General features: G+C 34.5%; 1 protein-coding gene across 9 annotated transcripts in view; it reads right to left on the bottom strand.

Moving 5' to 3' along the window:
- Nrg1 (neuregulin 1) overlaps positions 1–16386 on the bottom strand; it is a 997054-nt gene that overhangs the window by 11148 nt on the left and 969520 nt on the right. For 3 of the 9 annotated variants that reach the window (XM_076852508.1, XM_076852511.1, XM_076852510.1), the window contains exon 3: positions 8933–8991. In XM_076852508.1, the coding sequence (XP_076708623.1) occupies positions 8933–8991 (59 nt within the window). Of the gene's footprint in view, positions 1–2411; positions 2436–8897; positions 8992–9592; positions 9661–12522; positions 12558–16386 lie in introns of those variants that run through there. The other 6 variants (XM_076852506.1, XM_076852509.1, XM_076852507.1 and 3 more) reach the window with 4 other exon arrangements.

Here is a 16386-nt window from a genome sequence, read left to right on the forward strand (position 1 = left end):
AGGCTGGGGTGAGGATGCAGCTTAGTGATAGAATTTGCCAAGCATGGGTTCCATATCCAGCTCCACTAACAAAACAAAACAAAAGCATAGTTGCACCTGATCAGCATAGTTGCACCTGATCACTAGTAACCTGACATTCTACCTTTAGAAAAAGCTGAGAAACTGCTTCTATAAACTTCAAAAGTGGGTACATACATGAGGGCTGGACAGGGGGAAAATGATATTGTGCACTCTCAGGGACCCTTTTGATAAATTTTCATTTGATTGTTGCTATGAAATAGATTGAGTTGGATTTGTGAACAATGGCACAGAATGACTGGCCCCTTCTTCCTTTGGTACATAGGAAGATGGTTTCCAGTTGAATGATTATTTCATGGGAATAAAAAGCTCAATAAAGGACAAAGGATAATATAAGAGTACTAAAATGAAGTAATTAAAGGCAAAGCCTACAGAATACAGACCTGGGATTAAAACTCCATATTCACATCAGCATTTAACTAAATGCACTACAAACATTTCTATATGACAATTTTGCCAGATCATGTAATCTCTACAATAGTAATGTGCTGAGGGAAAAACACTTAGAAAACCATAGCAGAAGGACTAGGTTCCTTTATCCCCCTTTGCTTCATAGTTTATTCTTTAGGTGGCAGGGCCCATAGGGCAAGAGCAAATCAGAACTCTGCTGAAAAACAAGAATCTGTCAGTCCAATTGGGGGATCAGTCTTCCTATATGGAAATTCTCCTGGGTTGCAATGCTGGATGCATTGTATGAATCAGAGCAAGCACATTTTTCAGTCTGATGTGCCCAGGCCAAGGACAGAGCCCTTGTCCTTCTCGGTTTGAATTGATCTTTAAGATCAAATTTTCTTGAAGGATGCAATGGCCTTGACTAGTATGCTCTGAGGGCTTTGAAAAGTGAGTCTTACAGGTATGTAGATGCCAGCACATAGTCTTCACTGACCCTTGAAAGATCTTACCAAAGTAACTGTATATCTCAACTATTTGACTTCATTATTTTGAAATACAAATATTGAATTCTATAGTCAGAGTCAAAAGTTATAAAGGAGGAGCTATCCTATGAGTGACAAGGGGTAGGGGGAGTGGCAGAATCTTTTTCCTCCCTGCAGAAACTGGAACACTTTTTATCATGAGGGAGGAACCCCCAACAATGATACTGCTGCTCCATCTTGGGCTCCCTAGTCTTGGGAGACTCTTTTTGATGTCCAAAGGCTTATTCATGTGAATATGGGCTTTCATCAAAGTAATAGTTTTCTTCTGTATTTTTTTGGGGGGGATGGGGGTGTGGGCAGTTCATTGAGTTGCTATCCCTGTAACTGCTGGAGCTTGCAACTGCCTCATTTGCCACAAGATAAGAAAGTACATTAGGGGTGGACAGTTGTTGACATCCAAAAAGGCTGTAGGGCACCCCTGCTGCATGATGTCACTGAAACCCGCTTCATAGGAATCAGATCCTATCCTGTTAAGCAGGACATTATGCTGTTGAGCCCAGACCCTGTTCCAGGGCTGTACGCAGCATTCCAGTGAGACAGCCTGGCCTGGCACTGTGAAGACCAGGCAAAGGAGCACAGCTTCCTGTTCCTTGCAGGACTGGATTTTTCGCCCCACTATTTAGTATGAAGGCTTTTGGGAGTATGCCCAAGTCTCATCTGCTCATAAGAGATATTTTTTATGTTCACAGTGTGAAATTTTCTATTTGATTACTTGTCTGGATCATCTTAGTGACTCGAATTTAATTCCATTAGCACTGGAATTTCCACCTAAAATAGCACAAGGCTTCTTTCTTTCTGTTTTCTATTTCCTTGCTCATTAGATAATAAAGTTGACTAGAGTTAAACTTGAACATCTCCAGAAAACTTGAGTAATTCAAGTCTGTGCACGTAATACTGTGTTGCATTGTAAGGGCTTTTTCTTACTATATTAAATAGATGGTTTTATATTGTATCTTAAGTGCCCATCAGTTAAGAGGTACTGTGTTTTTTTAAGCAGGTACATTTAAAGCTTCTTTTGTTCTCATGCCCCTAGTTTGACTTCTCCTCTATCCTTGTGCATCACTCTAACTTACCCCAGTTTTTTTTTTTTTTTTTTTTTAAAAAGGAAAGCCAAATCCAATCAGTGGGATGTACATGAATGTAGCAGCAGGGGCAGGTGATTTTAAACTATAACTGAAGGAAAGTAGCTTGAGACTTTAAAAACTGCTGCATTCTGTAACATTTCAATAAACTAATCATAGATTGACAGCAGAGAAATCATTGTTATAGCTGTATGATCCCTTCTAAAGAAAAAGGAAATTAGTTAGGAACTGAAAAGTAAGAGTAGGAAGGGAAAAAGATTTCAGCTCAAAGGCTCTAAAATTCTGCAGGCTAAAAGGAATGATGATTGGTCCATACCCATAAATTCAATCCCAAGATGCTCTGCCAATGCAGAAAGTTGACAAAAAAAGAAAGAAAGGGAAAAAGTTTCAGAAAGAGCAATACACTGCACTCCAAAACACATTACACATGACTATTATAGCTCTCTGTGCGTGCACATTGAACAGGACAAATGGGTGGTTAACAAAGCAGTGCTCAGGTATGCCACTCTGAGTCCACACAGGAACTTCTGTATTTTAGATAATGTGCAAATACCAGCACATTCTCTTTATTAACCCTTAAAAGACTTTACTGAGGGAGAATTTTCATAGCTGAACTATCCTCTCTACATTCCTCATTGCTTGAAAATAGCAATGTTATTTTATTTTTAATCATCAGAAGAAGCACTTGGTATTATTTCATTCTCATTTTAATAATGTCCCAAGGAAGTAAATTATTATTTTTATTTTTATATTTACTGAAAGACACATAATGGCAGAGCCAGGAGTAGAAGCCAAAGGAGAGTAATTTGGTCTGAAATTTTTATTACATTGGATTTATGTTTTTCATTGCTTGTGTGTAGTTACATTTCAGTATTTATTATTTTTTCTTTTTATTTCTAATCTGTTTCTCCTTCCGCTTCCTTCAGTACTTACACAACGTTTCATTCAAGTAAAACAACAAATGCTTCTACCTAAAAAAATCCAAGATAGGCACGTGAGAAACTGGAGATTGCCTGTATCTTTTTCTCATAATTTCTGTGTGGCATTGGACAACTCTATGTGCCACTTTTTCAGACTGCAAAAAATTTTTTAAAAATTCATTTTTTATAGTATGTGTGGAGGGGAGACATAGTTTCTAGGATCCTTTGATTTTAATTTCATACTCTTTCAAGTAAAAATTAGAGCCAATTAGATCATGTCTCCACAGTGCTGGGCTTTGGTGGTCACAGGTACGAAGAGGATCTGCAGGGAAGCAGACTCAAAAGTGTGAGCCCACAAACAGCAATCCTGGCAGCTCTGGACACTCTTGGATTTCAGAAAAGCAGAACCTGAAGAGGCTCAAATAAGGAAATGGGAGAAAGAGGCAAAGAAAGAAAAAAAAAGGAAAAAAAAAAACCCCAACAATTCCAGGAAGGGCACTTTTCATTCTTATAACAAAAATTGATAGTCCAGTTTTGTTGGGTGGAAGTTTGAGGATTTCTCTTACTTATGTCTGCATGGCATAAAATAAGGTCTATATTTTCTTCCCTTGATCACAGATTTGAGAGATGCCAGAATGAGACCTTAACAAAATGAGCTATCTCTTAAGTTTGAAAAAAGGTATATGGAGGGGTGTTCCTCAGTTTGGGCATGGAGAAAGCTCCTCCTGCAGAGATGGGAAGAGTGGAATGTATGAGTTGGAGTCATCCTGGTTTCAAGTCCTGCCTCTGCCATTTAATGATTGAATGACTTTGGAAATGTAAAATTCTCATTGATCTAATTCATGTGATACACTTTCCTCACTGGGCAACCCTGTGGAATAAAGGAGATATGAAAAAATGTTGCCCAGCAGAAGGAGGAATTAACATTTTGGGAAACAGACATGTCTAGAGCTATACCTTGGGGCACTTAAGGCACTTAGGTTGACTTTTCACAACTTTTGTGCTCTGGAAAATTCTGAAAACCCTTGGGATATATCTAAAAAATAAACTTAAAAACTTGCAGCACCTTAAAGAAATAAAACTTCCCAAATTAAAAATACATATGTGCTATGTATTTGATAATGGGAGGCACTATATATTATTTTCTTCTGCCTTGGGTCCAATGTACTCAGACAATAAGCTGAATTTTTCACTAATTAAAAGCTTGGGAGTATAGAGTTAATTTGGTTACATTCATAGTAGAATAAATTATTCAAATCCAAACAAATTTCTTTTGCCTTTGAACAATATTCAGTTTGTCAAATTGACATTTTTTCCCCATTTGCTTTCTTCATGTAAACTTTGGCACATTGATGTGAAAAAAAAATCATTTCTTAAGGAAATCAATAATAAATTTTCAAGAATGTGACCCAATTTCCCTTTTATGTGCCCCTCCATCTCTTGCTTTTCACTTCTACCAGTCAGTAATATTTTAAGGGTTAAAACCAAGACATATCTAGAGTAACTCATTCCAAAGATTCATTTTTCCATGCCTACGTGAACACTGCTAATGATCTATATTAGTTGCATAGAAAGCTTGGTTAAGTTTTCAATAAAATTAGTAGCATGCCCATGCATACATATTGCTGCGTTCACAGTTTTATAGGTAAGTCTGTGAGCCTAACTATAATTTCATTTCAAGGGAAGTCATTCATATCAGGCAGCTCCAATTTCAAATAATTCAATGGGAAATTGGTATTTAAAACTGGAATCTTCTGGCCATAAGCCTTAACAAGGAAACAAGCATAGGAAACATGCATTGGTCATTCTAGACCTGGAGCAAAAACTGCTCTAATTTATTTCTACTGTTGGTGGTTACATTTCTTTCATCATAATTCAAAAATGCAGAATATGCAAACACTTTTCATTTTGTGAAGAGGTTATTTCTATCTGTTCTATTTAATCTAATGTTGGCTTAGTCTCATTATGTATCACATGCTTCCTATTGAACTGCTGCCTAGCCACTACATTTTTCAAATTAAATTAATAATTCAAAAACACAAAGGTTACTGTAAACAATTTAGTTTCCTTTTCTACATGTGATTTCCTGCTGTGCCCTCGGTGATATAAAAAATTAATTTAAATCTAAGAGTCTTCAGAAACTATTAAGTACTGACTCACTAATCCTTTGCCTTAGGATTTTATAATTACTTTTAGAAAACTGATTAACCTGGAGGTTAATTTAAATTTTGAACTGCATTAGTGGAAAGAACAATAAAACAACTTTCTTTCACCAAGATTATATATCCATTGCAATTATGGTTTCTGTTAAAATTTTGAGACATTCCAGTATTTGTTCTGTAACATCTTGGAACTGTTTATGCAAATAATGTCGAAGACTGTGTAGTTCTGATTTCTTGTACCTTTAAAACTTCTAAAGGAGTTCTCTTAATGCCAATTCCAAACTGGAGCAATTTAGTGTCTGACTTTTAATTTTAGACTTACCTTTGTAAATGTAGATACTTTTATTTTCACATATGCCAATCCATATTGTCATTGAGCCCTTTGAAATGTAATAGACTTTCTCCTTATTCCCAGGATCCATATGCACATGAAAACACACACACACACACACACACACACACACACACACACACAGAATAAAATCTCACACTCAGTTGGAACTTACGACAATTTTGTCATAGATGGAGTGTCTTTGTTCTACTGTTATCAGGATACCATTTCATAAATACGTTATTACAATAGGTTTTGAAAGTATTTAGAAATCCGTGAAATAATTAATACAATAATAATGTATGATTTACAGCTACTTTTAAGGATATGGTATAAATTTAATCATTTTGAGAATGTGCCTAAATGTTCTAAAATTGCATTCTTTTAAAATATCCTGCAGTTTGAGCTATTCTCATAACTAGTTCTTATTATTTGTTAGCTTCTATAGGACATACTTGCTCTTTACTACCATTATCTTCTGAAGTTGTGAATGCTTTTTCTTTTTTTCTTCATGAAGTCTACATATTGATTATGAAATACACACACACACACACACACACACACCATGCCACATATTGGTGAACACAATCATATTACTTGGGATTGTGTCAAGATAGGTCAAATTTAAAACTGACTAAACTTGACAATATTTCCTTAGGAAGGGTTATAAATACGTTATATTTTGAGAAAAATCACTGTCATATAAAACATACATTTGTTCCTTTCTTTCATTTTAAATACATTTTTATAAATTAAAAAATGGCCCATGAGATATACTGGCCAGAATTACTTTATCAAATCCTAATGATGTGTAAATTATATGTCCATAAACATTCAAAATATTGTAATTCCTTTGAATGCTATTTTCAACTACAAATGTGGTTGGGTAGGTTTTAAATATTTCTGTTTGAGGCTAGGGACTACCTTTTACTTCAAATCCATGTAATGCCCTCCAGACATTATGTTCACAAGCAAACAAAAAGTGACCTTGCTGGAAACACATTCTAGCCTTTTCTTAGCCTTCATTACTATTTGAACATGAAATTCTTAGAGCAGAAAAAATTTATTTTGCTGTCTTCTATGTAGGAGTTTGCAGAGAGAAAAAATGAGAATTTCAGGCATAGAGAATTAGAGAATGAACTCTGTGCAAGACAATTCTGGAAAGCAATGTCTGATTGGAAGCTCTTGCTTTTCCAGACATGAGGCATCAATAATGCAGTCATTACATGTTTTGTTCATAAATGTGCTTCCTATCAATCTTTGTTAAATCAGGTTAAATATAAATGCTAATTTCCTGGATGTCTTCCAAAAATGTCATTGAGAGCTTACTAAAGAATTTATTTAAGGAGTCACACTTTGGAGTTCACAAATAGAGAGTGGCTATTTTAAAATTGTGTCTTGTGAAAGTGAAAATGGCCCCAAAATGAATGAAAACATTTTGTTTGGTTATCTCTATCACATCTAACTGCATTATTGTTCTGAGAAATATCTTCATGTTTAATAGTTTTCTTCATATAGTGATCCAACATTGTCTTCAATGTACAATGAAACACCAAAATTTTAAGAAATAACTTAAATATTCTGAATTGTCATTAATTTCTAAAATTTGATTTTATTGTATTTGTATAATCATATGGCTTTGCTAAATCTATGCTATTTAAATACAAACACACAAATTTCTAAAAAAAATGGGTCAGATATTCAATAAATTTGTTTTTTTTTTCCATTATATTTTTAGCTTCCATCCTATCTACCTTAAAAAAAAAAATCATCCAGAGCTAAGGAGAGAAAATTCCTGGCCAACATACTTAAATATTTGTGAATACAACAAAGACTATGTTTGAAAAATGAGCAATGCCAATTTGCCATTCATTTAATAATAAATAGCCTATGGCAGCCTCTGATATGTAGCCTATGTAAATATGTTAAGTATTATTTCACTAAATAAGTGATAATTATGGGTGTAATCTCCCCATAAGGGATTCTAAAATTCATTCTGATAACTTTTATAACTGTTAAAAAATCCTTATTCATCTTGTGCATCAAAAACAAGGACAAATTTGATTATTTTAAGGTCCCCAAGTGACCAGCTTGTTTCTTATGTTATATGAATTTAAACTGCAATAAACTATGACATATTTTTCAGGGTGAGCAATTTACAGGAAGTGGCAAAACAGGGGTTACCAATTCCAGCCCACTGCCTGCTTCTGTAAATAAAGTTTTAATGGAACACAGCCATGCATGTAAGTCCATGCATTATTTGTGGCTGGTTTCATGCTACAGTGGTAGAGTTCTGGAGCTGTGATAATGATGAGATTACCACAAACCCTAAAATATTTGGACAATACAGAAAAAATACCAACCCTCGACCTAAATGAATAACCAAAAATGAATCTATGTGAAATACATTGTTTTGAAAGTTACAGAACTTAAAGCTATAATCCCAGTTCACAACAAAAGGACAAATACATAAGTTAATTATACGTGCAATTATACACAATGTGAATTGGGTATTTTAGGAATAATTTTCCAAACATCATGAAGTCATAAAAACGCATTGTGATTTTCCTGTTCTGCATTAAATATATATATATATATATACATATATATATATATATATGTGTATATATATATATATATATATATATTCTAGAGTTAAACTGTTATATTTCAAAGTAACACATTTAAAAAATAATAACTATTTCTTCCTCAATTTACCTTTGAAAATAACATGAAGACATGCTAATATAAAGAAATGCTAACATAAAATGGTTCTTTAAACTAGTTCTGAATTACTTGTTCCCTAAGCAACATAAATAGAAGGCAGGATATTTCATTCGTGTTGAAATGTTTGCTTTTAATTTTCCTACTCAGTGCTTTTCTTTTTTAATGCCTATATGCAAACTGTTTGGTTAATGAAGAAAAACATCTGAACTCTTTTGATGATGTTTATTTGGTATAAATAACACTCTCAGAACCAAAATTAACTTACCATCATTTTGAGTGCATATTGGTTACAGCTTAGCAACAGCCTTTTCAGGATGTTGACATGGTATACAGAAGATGGACTGTTCAGTGCAATGATTTTATTTTATCAATAAAAGTGAGACTTTTAAATGCCTTTATTATAATTTCACTGCTTGATATTGACTATCAATTTGTATCACATTATGCAATATCAATTTCAGAAACATCCGGAGCCTCACACACCTATTAGTATCTCAGAGCCAACTAGTCACGAACAGAGGAAGTAATACAATCGCTTTTGTTAATGTTCTCATGCGACAGGCAGAGGCAGTCAATATTAGACCTGGTAAAACGCATCTAGCTCTAGGTGAAATCTGAGGGGAGATGCAGCAACAAGAAAGCAGCACCGACTGAGCATGCTCCTATTCAGGCAGAGACAGAAAGGGAGTGGACGTACTGTAGAAGCTGGCCATTACGTAGTTTTGGCAGCGATCACCAGTAAACTCATTTGGGCACCTGAGAGAAGAAACAAAAAACAATGGTAGAAAAAAACAGAGAAAAAGAGAAGAGGTGAATATATGCTAGAAAGAAGCTCCTTCTGTGTCATTTGACTGAACTTGGTGAGTTCACCCTCAGGAACTGAATCTTCGTCCTAATCATGGCTTTCAGACTCCGGCATTTCCCCTAAATGGTTAAAATTTTGAACAAAATGTAGTTCTCAAGTTCGTATGATGAAAAGATCTCAGCATTTTAAGTGACTTCTTTCTTTTAAAGGGAGCCACTTAAAATTAAAATCTAATGTTTGATTCATCTCAGTTTTTTTATTTGATAGCTTTGGACAAAGATGTTGGGAGGAAATATTTTTTTCATTGGCTTGCTGTCATCAGTTGCCAACGTCACAGACCATCCCAACTGACCACTGTTTTACATTTATGACTTTGGAACTTATGTGGAGAGAGAGAGCTAAATATCACAGTGAGTGGGTTTATGCCTTGAGTGGACAAACCATAATGAGAACAAAAGGAGTCAGTTACAACTGAGCTGTAAAAGCACCAAGTGGTAGTGATTGTTGCTGTAGTTTGGGGGAGAAAGCAAATTTCAGATTATTTTAACATACTTTCTTGGTTTTGGACTTTCATGGGCACATTCTCAGTACATCTTGCTCCAGTGAATCCAGGTTGGCACCTAGAGGGCAAAAATGTGATAAGCAATAGAATGCTAAAGACACTGAACTTTCAGACTGGCAATTTTCCTCCTATGGAATATGGAGACTCCTAAAAACAACCTGGTACTGAACAACATAAAGAAAAGAAACAGCACAACATTGAGAAGACCACGCCTCATGAAAATTGTGGGTCACCAATTTTGGTGATTTGCTGCATTCTTCCAAAGATCAGTTAACTGAAATTTAACTCGAATGAAATTTAACTACTTTAAGCTGCACAGGGTGACAAGGAGGGACACATCTTTTTTTCTTTCTGACTGTGAGCACTGATTCTTTCCATGTTAAAGCACTGGCTTTGGTAACTGCTTCCTTCATGGCTCTGCCCATGGTTTTTCTTATCAAGGGATCTTGAGCTTTTTATGCTGTACACACGCATTTTCCCATTATTTTATAGCTATTTTCTAAATTGTAAGATAAATGGTTACACAATAGGTGTTGAACAATTTTATAGTATAACTTGATTCCTGATAAGAAAAACTTGTCAGTAATCACTGTTTTTAGAAAATATTAGAAATTAATCTCATTTTTATTGTTACAAGACAGCTAGTAGGAGATTTTTATTACTATAAACTTCACTTAATTGTCCCAAATGAAAGATACACCCTAAAATTTAGAAGTTTTTTTTTTTCTACAAAAGTATTTAATAGATATCCTTCTTGCATTTAAGGTAAAACTATTTTGAAATTATATAAAATTTATATTTTATTCCACTAATACATTTACCTATCAAATTTCTAGGATCTTGATATTAAACTGTTCTTAAGGCCATGCAATGGGGCTAGATTTAGATATGAGAGTTCTTTTTATTTATTCTGTTTGTGACTATTATTTTAGTATCTAAAGGATTTTAAATTGTATGCACTTTACCCAATATCATGCTCTAGTAAATAAGCTGATTGAAGGATTCTATGAAGCAAATATACTTACTGGTGGAAACAATCTTTATTTAAATGTTCAATACCCATAGTCATAATTTTTAATCATTCAGCATAACCATCATGAAAAGCACCTAATATAATTTAGCTCTGAAAGCACATACCTAGCGATTTTTTAAATACAATCTCTTCTTTTCCAGAGTAAATAAGAATGAACACTACCATCTTGGCCTCAAAGAGATGTGAATAAAGCTATTTAGATTTACTAATATGGGCGTAATTTACTTTCCTGTCAAGCCAAACTCAATACTAAGAAAGTTACTACATAATTTGGTACATGTAAATATCAAGTAGCAGTGCCAGATTTTTTACCCCATGAGAACTTGTGTGGTATAATTATGAAAACTAACAATAATATCAGTAAGAGTAAACAACAAACATTTTATATTGGTAAAACCCCTTTGAACTCTTTCAAACACTTATATATAGGTGAACTGATTATTCTCAGAATAATTTTGCTGCAGAAAATAGAGAAGGAGTATAGAGAACTTGTGAATAATACTTGTGAATAAGAACTACCACCTGTGAGGTAGGGTTATTTCTCATAAAGATGTCATCTTCCAAGCTTTAATAAGAATGTCTATAGAGATATATAAGAAAAATACATGGAAAATTTTCCATATAACTTATTTGACAAATAATTTCTAGAAAAAATAGGGTTGTTTTGTTTGTGAACCAAGATTATAAATCCATATAGACATACTCTATACCTCAGTAGGCAAATCCATAATTAAGTATATAATCTATAATAACCATTTCATCTTACTTGATTTCATTCTTCATAAAAGTTTAAATTCTCATAATGAGCACACAATAATCTACTTGTTTCCTATAAAGAACATGGTATTAAATATATGAGTATCTGTATGTATGCATGTGTGTGAGAGACAGAAAGATCAAGATAGAGACAGGAAGAGACAGAGAGGTTATATTCAGGTGGGGTGAGAAATATTCTTATTTAGCTGGGTGTAGTGGCACATAATTACAGTGCCTGTAATTCCAGCTACAAAGGAGTCTGAGGCTGGAAGATCCCACGTTCAAGGTCACCCTTGGCAAGTTAGTGAGACACTGTCACCAAAAAAAGAAAAAAATAAATAAATCAGGGGTCTGGGTGTAGCCCAATGTTAGAGTGTTTGCCTACCATGTGTAAGGTCCTAAGCTCAATCCCCAGGAAGAAAAGAAAAAAGAAAAGAGAAAGAGAAAGGAAAAAAGAAGGAAAGGAAAAGAAAGATCCTTGTTAAAGGATCATGAAATGAACAAATAGCCAAGGAATCATAAATTCTTTAACAGAAGGAATACATTTACTAGGAAATCGTCACTTAGGCATCTTATATGATTAGAGAACATATGGCACTACATAAATGGGTCAAAAATCTTACCCATCAATTCACTGATTGTTATGAACATATAACATGTTTTCTAGGAAATAAGCATCATGGGCGGGCAGTTGACCCCAGTATAAGATCATACATATTATTTGATATAATAACACTAGAGCAACTTGAGGTATCAAAATTATTTTTTAAATTATCAGCTATATGTGAAACATAACAATCCTTTTGCTCATGTTTATCTTCACTTAAAGGATGAATTTTAAAAAATATTTCCTAGTGTTAGAAAGCCCTACGATTATTCAAAGTGTGGTCCATGAATAAATAGCATTAGCATCTCCTAGTAACTTGTTATTAGAAATGTAGAATTACCAGGGAGGATCCTTCATTTTATCAACATTCCCAAGAGATCTGTAGCTATATTAAAATTTAAGTTGTAAGGGACCCCAAATTGAGAAGATGGAAGCTAAGGCCCTCTATCCTGGCACCACAGTATCTTGCTATTGGATATTTGGCTTTATTGGGCCTTATTTCCTCAGTGATAAAATGAAGGGACTTAACTAAATGGTTATCAAAAATATCTTGTACCATGGAGGTTCTGGGAATTGATGCTCATCTTAATAGAATCTGTTAAAAACCTCTGACATCATTTCCTCTCAGTGCATTACCAGTTAGGGACAAGAGAACTCAAGAACTTCTAAAAATCATTTTTGTGAGCTGGGGATGTAGCTCAGTGGTAGAGTGCTTGCCTAGCATCTACAAGCCCCACCTCACCACACAAAATAGTTATATTTTTATAAAATAGACTTTAAAGACAATCTCAGAGGTAAAAGTAATTGCAAATACCCTAGCAATTCAAGTGGCCAGCAAGAGAAGTCATCATGTAACTTTCACTGACATCCAGAGTTATAGCCAAATCAGCTGGAAGGAAGTGGAAACTGGGATAGTTTGTGCATAAGCCAACTGCACTGACTGCACAGAAAGCATATGCAAATGAAAACTCATCTGATCTACAGCTTGGATGAAATTCTACAGAATTTCTTCTAAAAGGACAGGGAGACTGTCTGGCTTCTGCTGTATTTCTATTAGTGTTATATGTTAAGCATCCAATCTATCACTTTCCTGGAAGTTATGAACATGGTAAATTTAATCTGAGTTTGAAAATATACTTTGGCATAAGTCTCAGCAAATTTCAAGGATTTTATTTTGTAGAATCTGAAGATCTGAGTAAGAATCAAATACCTGCTTTAACTTCAGAAATATCTATCATTTGTTTCATTCATCAGATCAGAAGATGGGAATCTTTTTAAAATTTTAATATTTGCTTTAAATAATGTTTGTCCTACATTTGTTTTTAATGGAATGAAGATTTAGTTTTGTTTAAACTCATAGGAACCTCTTCCAAGTAACCATCCCTACTTCTACCTCTCCTCTCCCCACTTCCACATTCTGAGTGAAGTTTCCTTGTATGGGGCTCGCACTGCACCCTGACCTGGACTCCTTACACTGTACTTACCTGTGTTGTGCTTATCTGTTTGGGAAATCAGTGATCACATTTTGACCATTTCATACCTCTAATGCCTACCTCAATGCCTGGCTCACCAAGAGCTTTCACAAGATGTTTGTTAAACAAACAGATCAGAATACAATTTCCAATAGAGAACTATACAAAAAGAAACTTATAAGTAAACAGATTTGCCAAGTACAGGTCTATCTCGAACATCTCTTTTATTTTTATAATTTATGATAGACGGTACTCTGTGAACTCCCCCCAAAGTTTTTAAATAGCAAGTGTTCAAATCCCTACAGATTTTCTTCCCAAAGTAAAACCTTTTAACTTTGTGTTTGTAAATTTGGAAAGAGTACATGGTTCTTTTAAGAGCAAGTTTATCATCTAAATTTAAATCCTGCTACTGAAACACAAGTTTACCTTAGATTTGATAAAGTAGTACAGTTTACTAACTTAAAGACTTCTGCTCAACACCAGTAAAATAAAAACTGATGTTTTCTAAAAAAAAATACATTTGCCTCAAAATGGCATATATTTTAACATTGTGTTTTCTCAGTCTTATGCAGTGCCAGATAAAATCATTTGACTTTTTAAAGTTCATATTAAGATACACTAAACCTGAGGGAGGACTAACTAAATTTAGTTAACACTAAATTATACATAGACTCTATCCAGCTTTTAGATTCACAGCTTTACATTAGTTGTAAGGTACAGGGGTTTTCTTTAAGCCACTAAATGGTTCCTAATAATTAAGTTCTCTACAACCCTTCAAACCATGACTATTTTAGGGGTAATACCAATTATATTTACTGGCTTAAGTAAATTGAAGAACATAATAACAATCCATTACAAAAACAATTTTGATAATAAAACATACGATGAATAACCTGACACGCTTACTATGCAATTGATTATCTATAGATGCATTTTGAGAATCAGGTCAGTGTCTGGTATACTTTTATATTCTAATTAATAAAATAATTTTATTTATTTATTTATTTATTGGAGATTCTAAATGTATTCAAGATATCACAGACTTCAAGAAAAGTCTGGTTACAGAGACTGGCTAATTTTATAAACCATTTATCACTTATGTTCAATTTATAAACCATTCTTAGATATCCTTTCTTTATTTTCTGGCATCCTTTTCATCAGGCCCTCCCTTGAGGAGGCAGGCAAAGGGAGACAGAGTCCACACCCTGTGTTCCCTCACCCTGTAATTATTGCTCTACAATGAAATATTTGGATGATTTAAAAAATACCCTGTCCAAAAAGAAGAGGCTTTTCCTCAAACTAGCTATGGCATTTCCTTCCACAATGTACAGAATCTGAAATTATTTATTTGGTGTCTATGTTTATAAACATCGAATGATAGAAATGTCAACAAATATGTAGTGAGGAGTCCTGGCTGGTTTGTGTTAGGTGTCATGGCCTTTTGCTGTCATTCTGTAAACTTCAGCTGGCAGCGTATACACCATCTCAGAGTGCTGGTCTGTTTTTCTATAGTATCATATTGCAAACCCTGACTTTTCTCACTCCTTAGCCAGCTCGGCATTGTGGCCAGAACTCGCCCACTCACTGGCTGAGTATCTGCATTGTAGATTATTCTTTTCCCAAATGTATTGTTACTATTAGTCTGCATTTTTCCAAGATGAATCTTATTCTGTTATCAAACGTTAAGTGAAATTTCTTCAGGTTTGTATATGCTTTTCTAATTTGTGTTTTACACAAATGTTCTTTACAGTACCATCTGCAAAAGACATCCATGTCCTCAAGAGAATGCCCGACATCATTAAAGAAAATATTAAATATAAATGTTGCAATAATGTTTCCTTCAGATCTAACCTATACCTTCCCTTCACTGTTCAGCTGGTGTATCTCTTTCTTTTCCCTTTTTATTATGCTCCTGGGACAAGTTTTCAATCCATGAGATAACAGGATACACATAGTGCCCCCCCTGGATTCATGTGTAAATATTGAGAGGGAAAAAAAAACCCAACTAAGTTGTCCTCACTCTCATCAAATGCTGTATTTCAGTGTCTAGGACATACAATCCCAATAATGAGGGTGGCAGTGGTTATGAATGACCGCCTTCTTGTTTGAACCTTGGTGCCCTTCCTAAAACTCTGTTTGTACAGCTTGTTCTGAAATTCTCAGCTGCAGTCTGAAACCCTTGCCAATGTTTATTCGACATGATGTATCCTTACATTAGGGGTCAAACAATTTCATCGGATATGGGATCAATCCTCATCCTGTGCATCTCTACGTCACTGTGACACAGTGACATATTGGCTGCTAATGCATGGTCTGGTCTTCCTCTCTGGAGGATTCCCTTCCTTGTCTCATCAAACAGTTCAGAGATTCAGAGGAGATTTTTCATCCTATCTACCAGACTCATTTTATGATAAAGCATCTAAATATTTTCTTTGTACTTCAATAATTTACTACAAATATTTCAAAATGGTGCATTTTATTTCAAAGAGACAGTATGTGTTCCAAGGTGAGGACTGTGTATTTTTTCTCCTCCCAGAGCCTCAGCTTCTGACTAGTTTAGGTTCCTATTATCTATTCCCTGAGTTCCCTAATTTCCTTCACAGCACTCAGCACATCAATAATTTATAATTAAATCAATTACTTGAAACATGATTGTTATGTGCAATAGCCTATCGTCTCCATGAGACAGAGATCAGCATGGTTTTGTTCATTCCTTTTTCCTCAGCACAAGAACAGAGCTGACTCATGGGAGCTCAATAAATCCATATGGCTGCCTTGCTGATTTTATGAGAAAAAAGGAAGAGAGCTATTTAGAACATTTAGTCACTGTACCTGATTTTAGACAAAACTGCATCTAAATTGGTTCCCACAAGAACAAAATGACTTTGTTCAATCTACCTTGGAGAATCAAAGTAA

The sequence above is a fragment of the Callospermophilus lateralis genome, chromosome 4, assembly GCF_048772815.1.
Source record: "Callospermophilus lateralis isolate mCalLat2 chromosome 4, mCalLat2.hap1, whole genome shotgun sequence".
NCBI classification, from domain to species: domain Eukaryota; kingdom Metazoa; phylum Chordata; class Mammalia; order Rodentia; family Sciuridae; genus Callospermophilus; species Callospermophilus lateralis.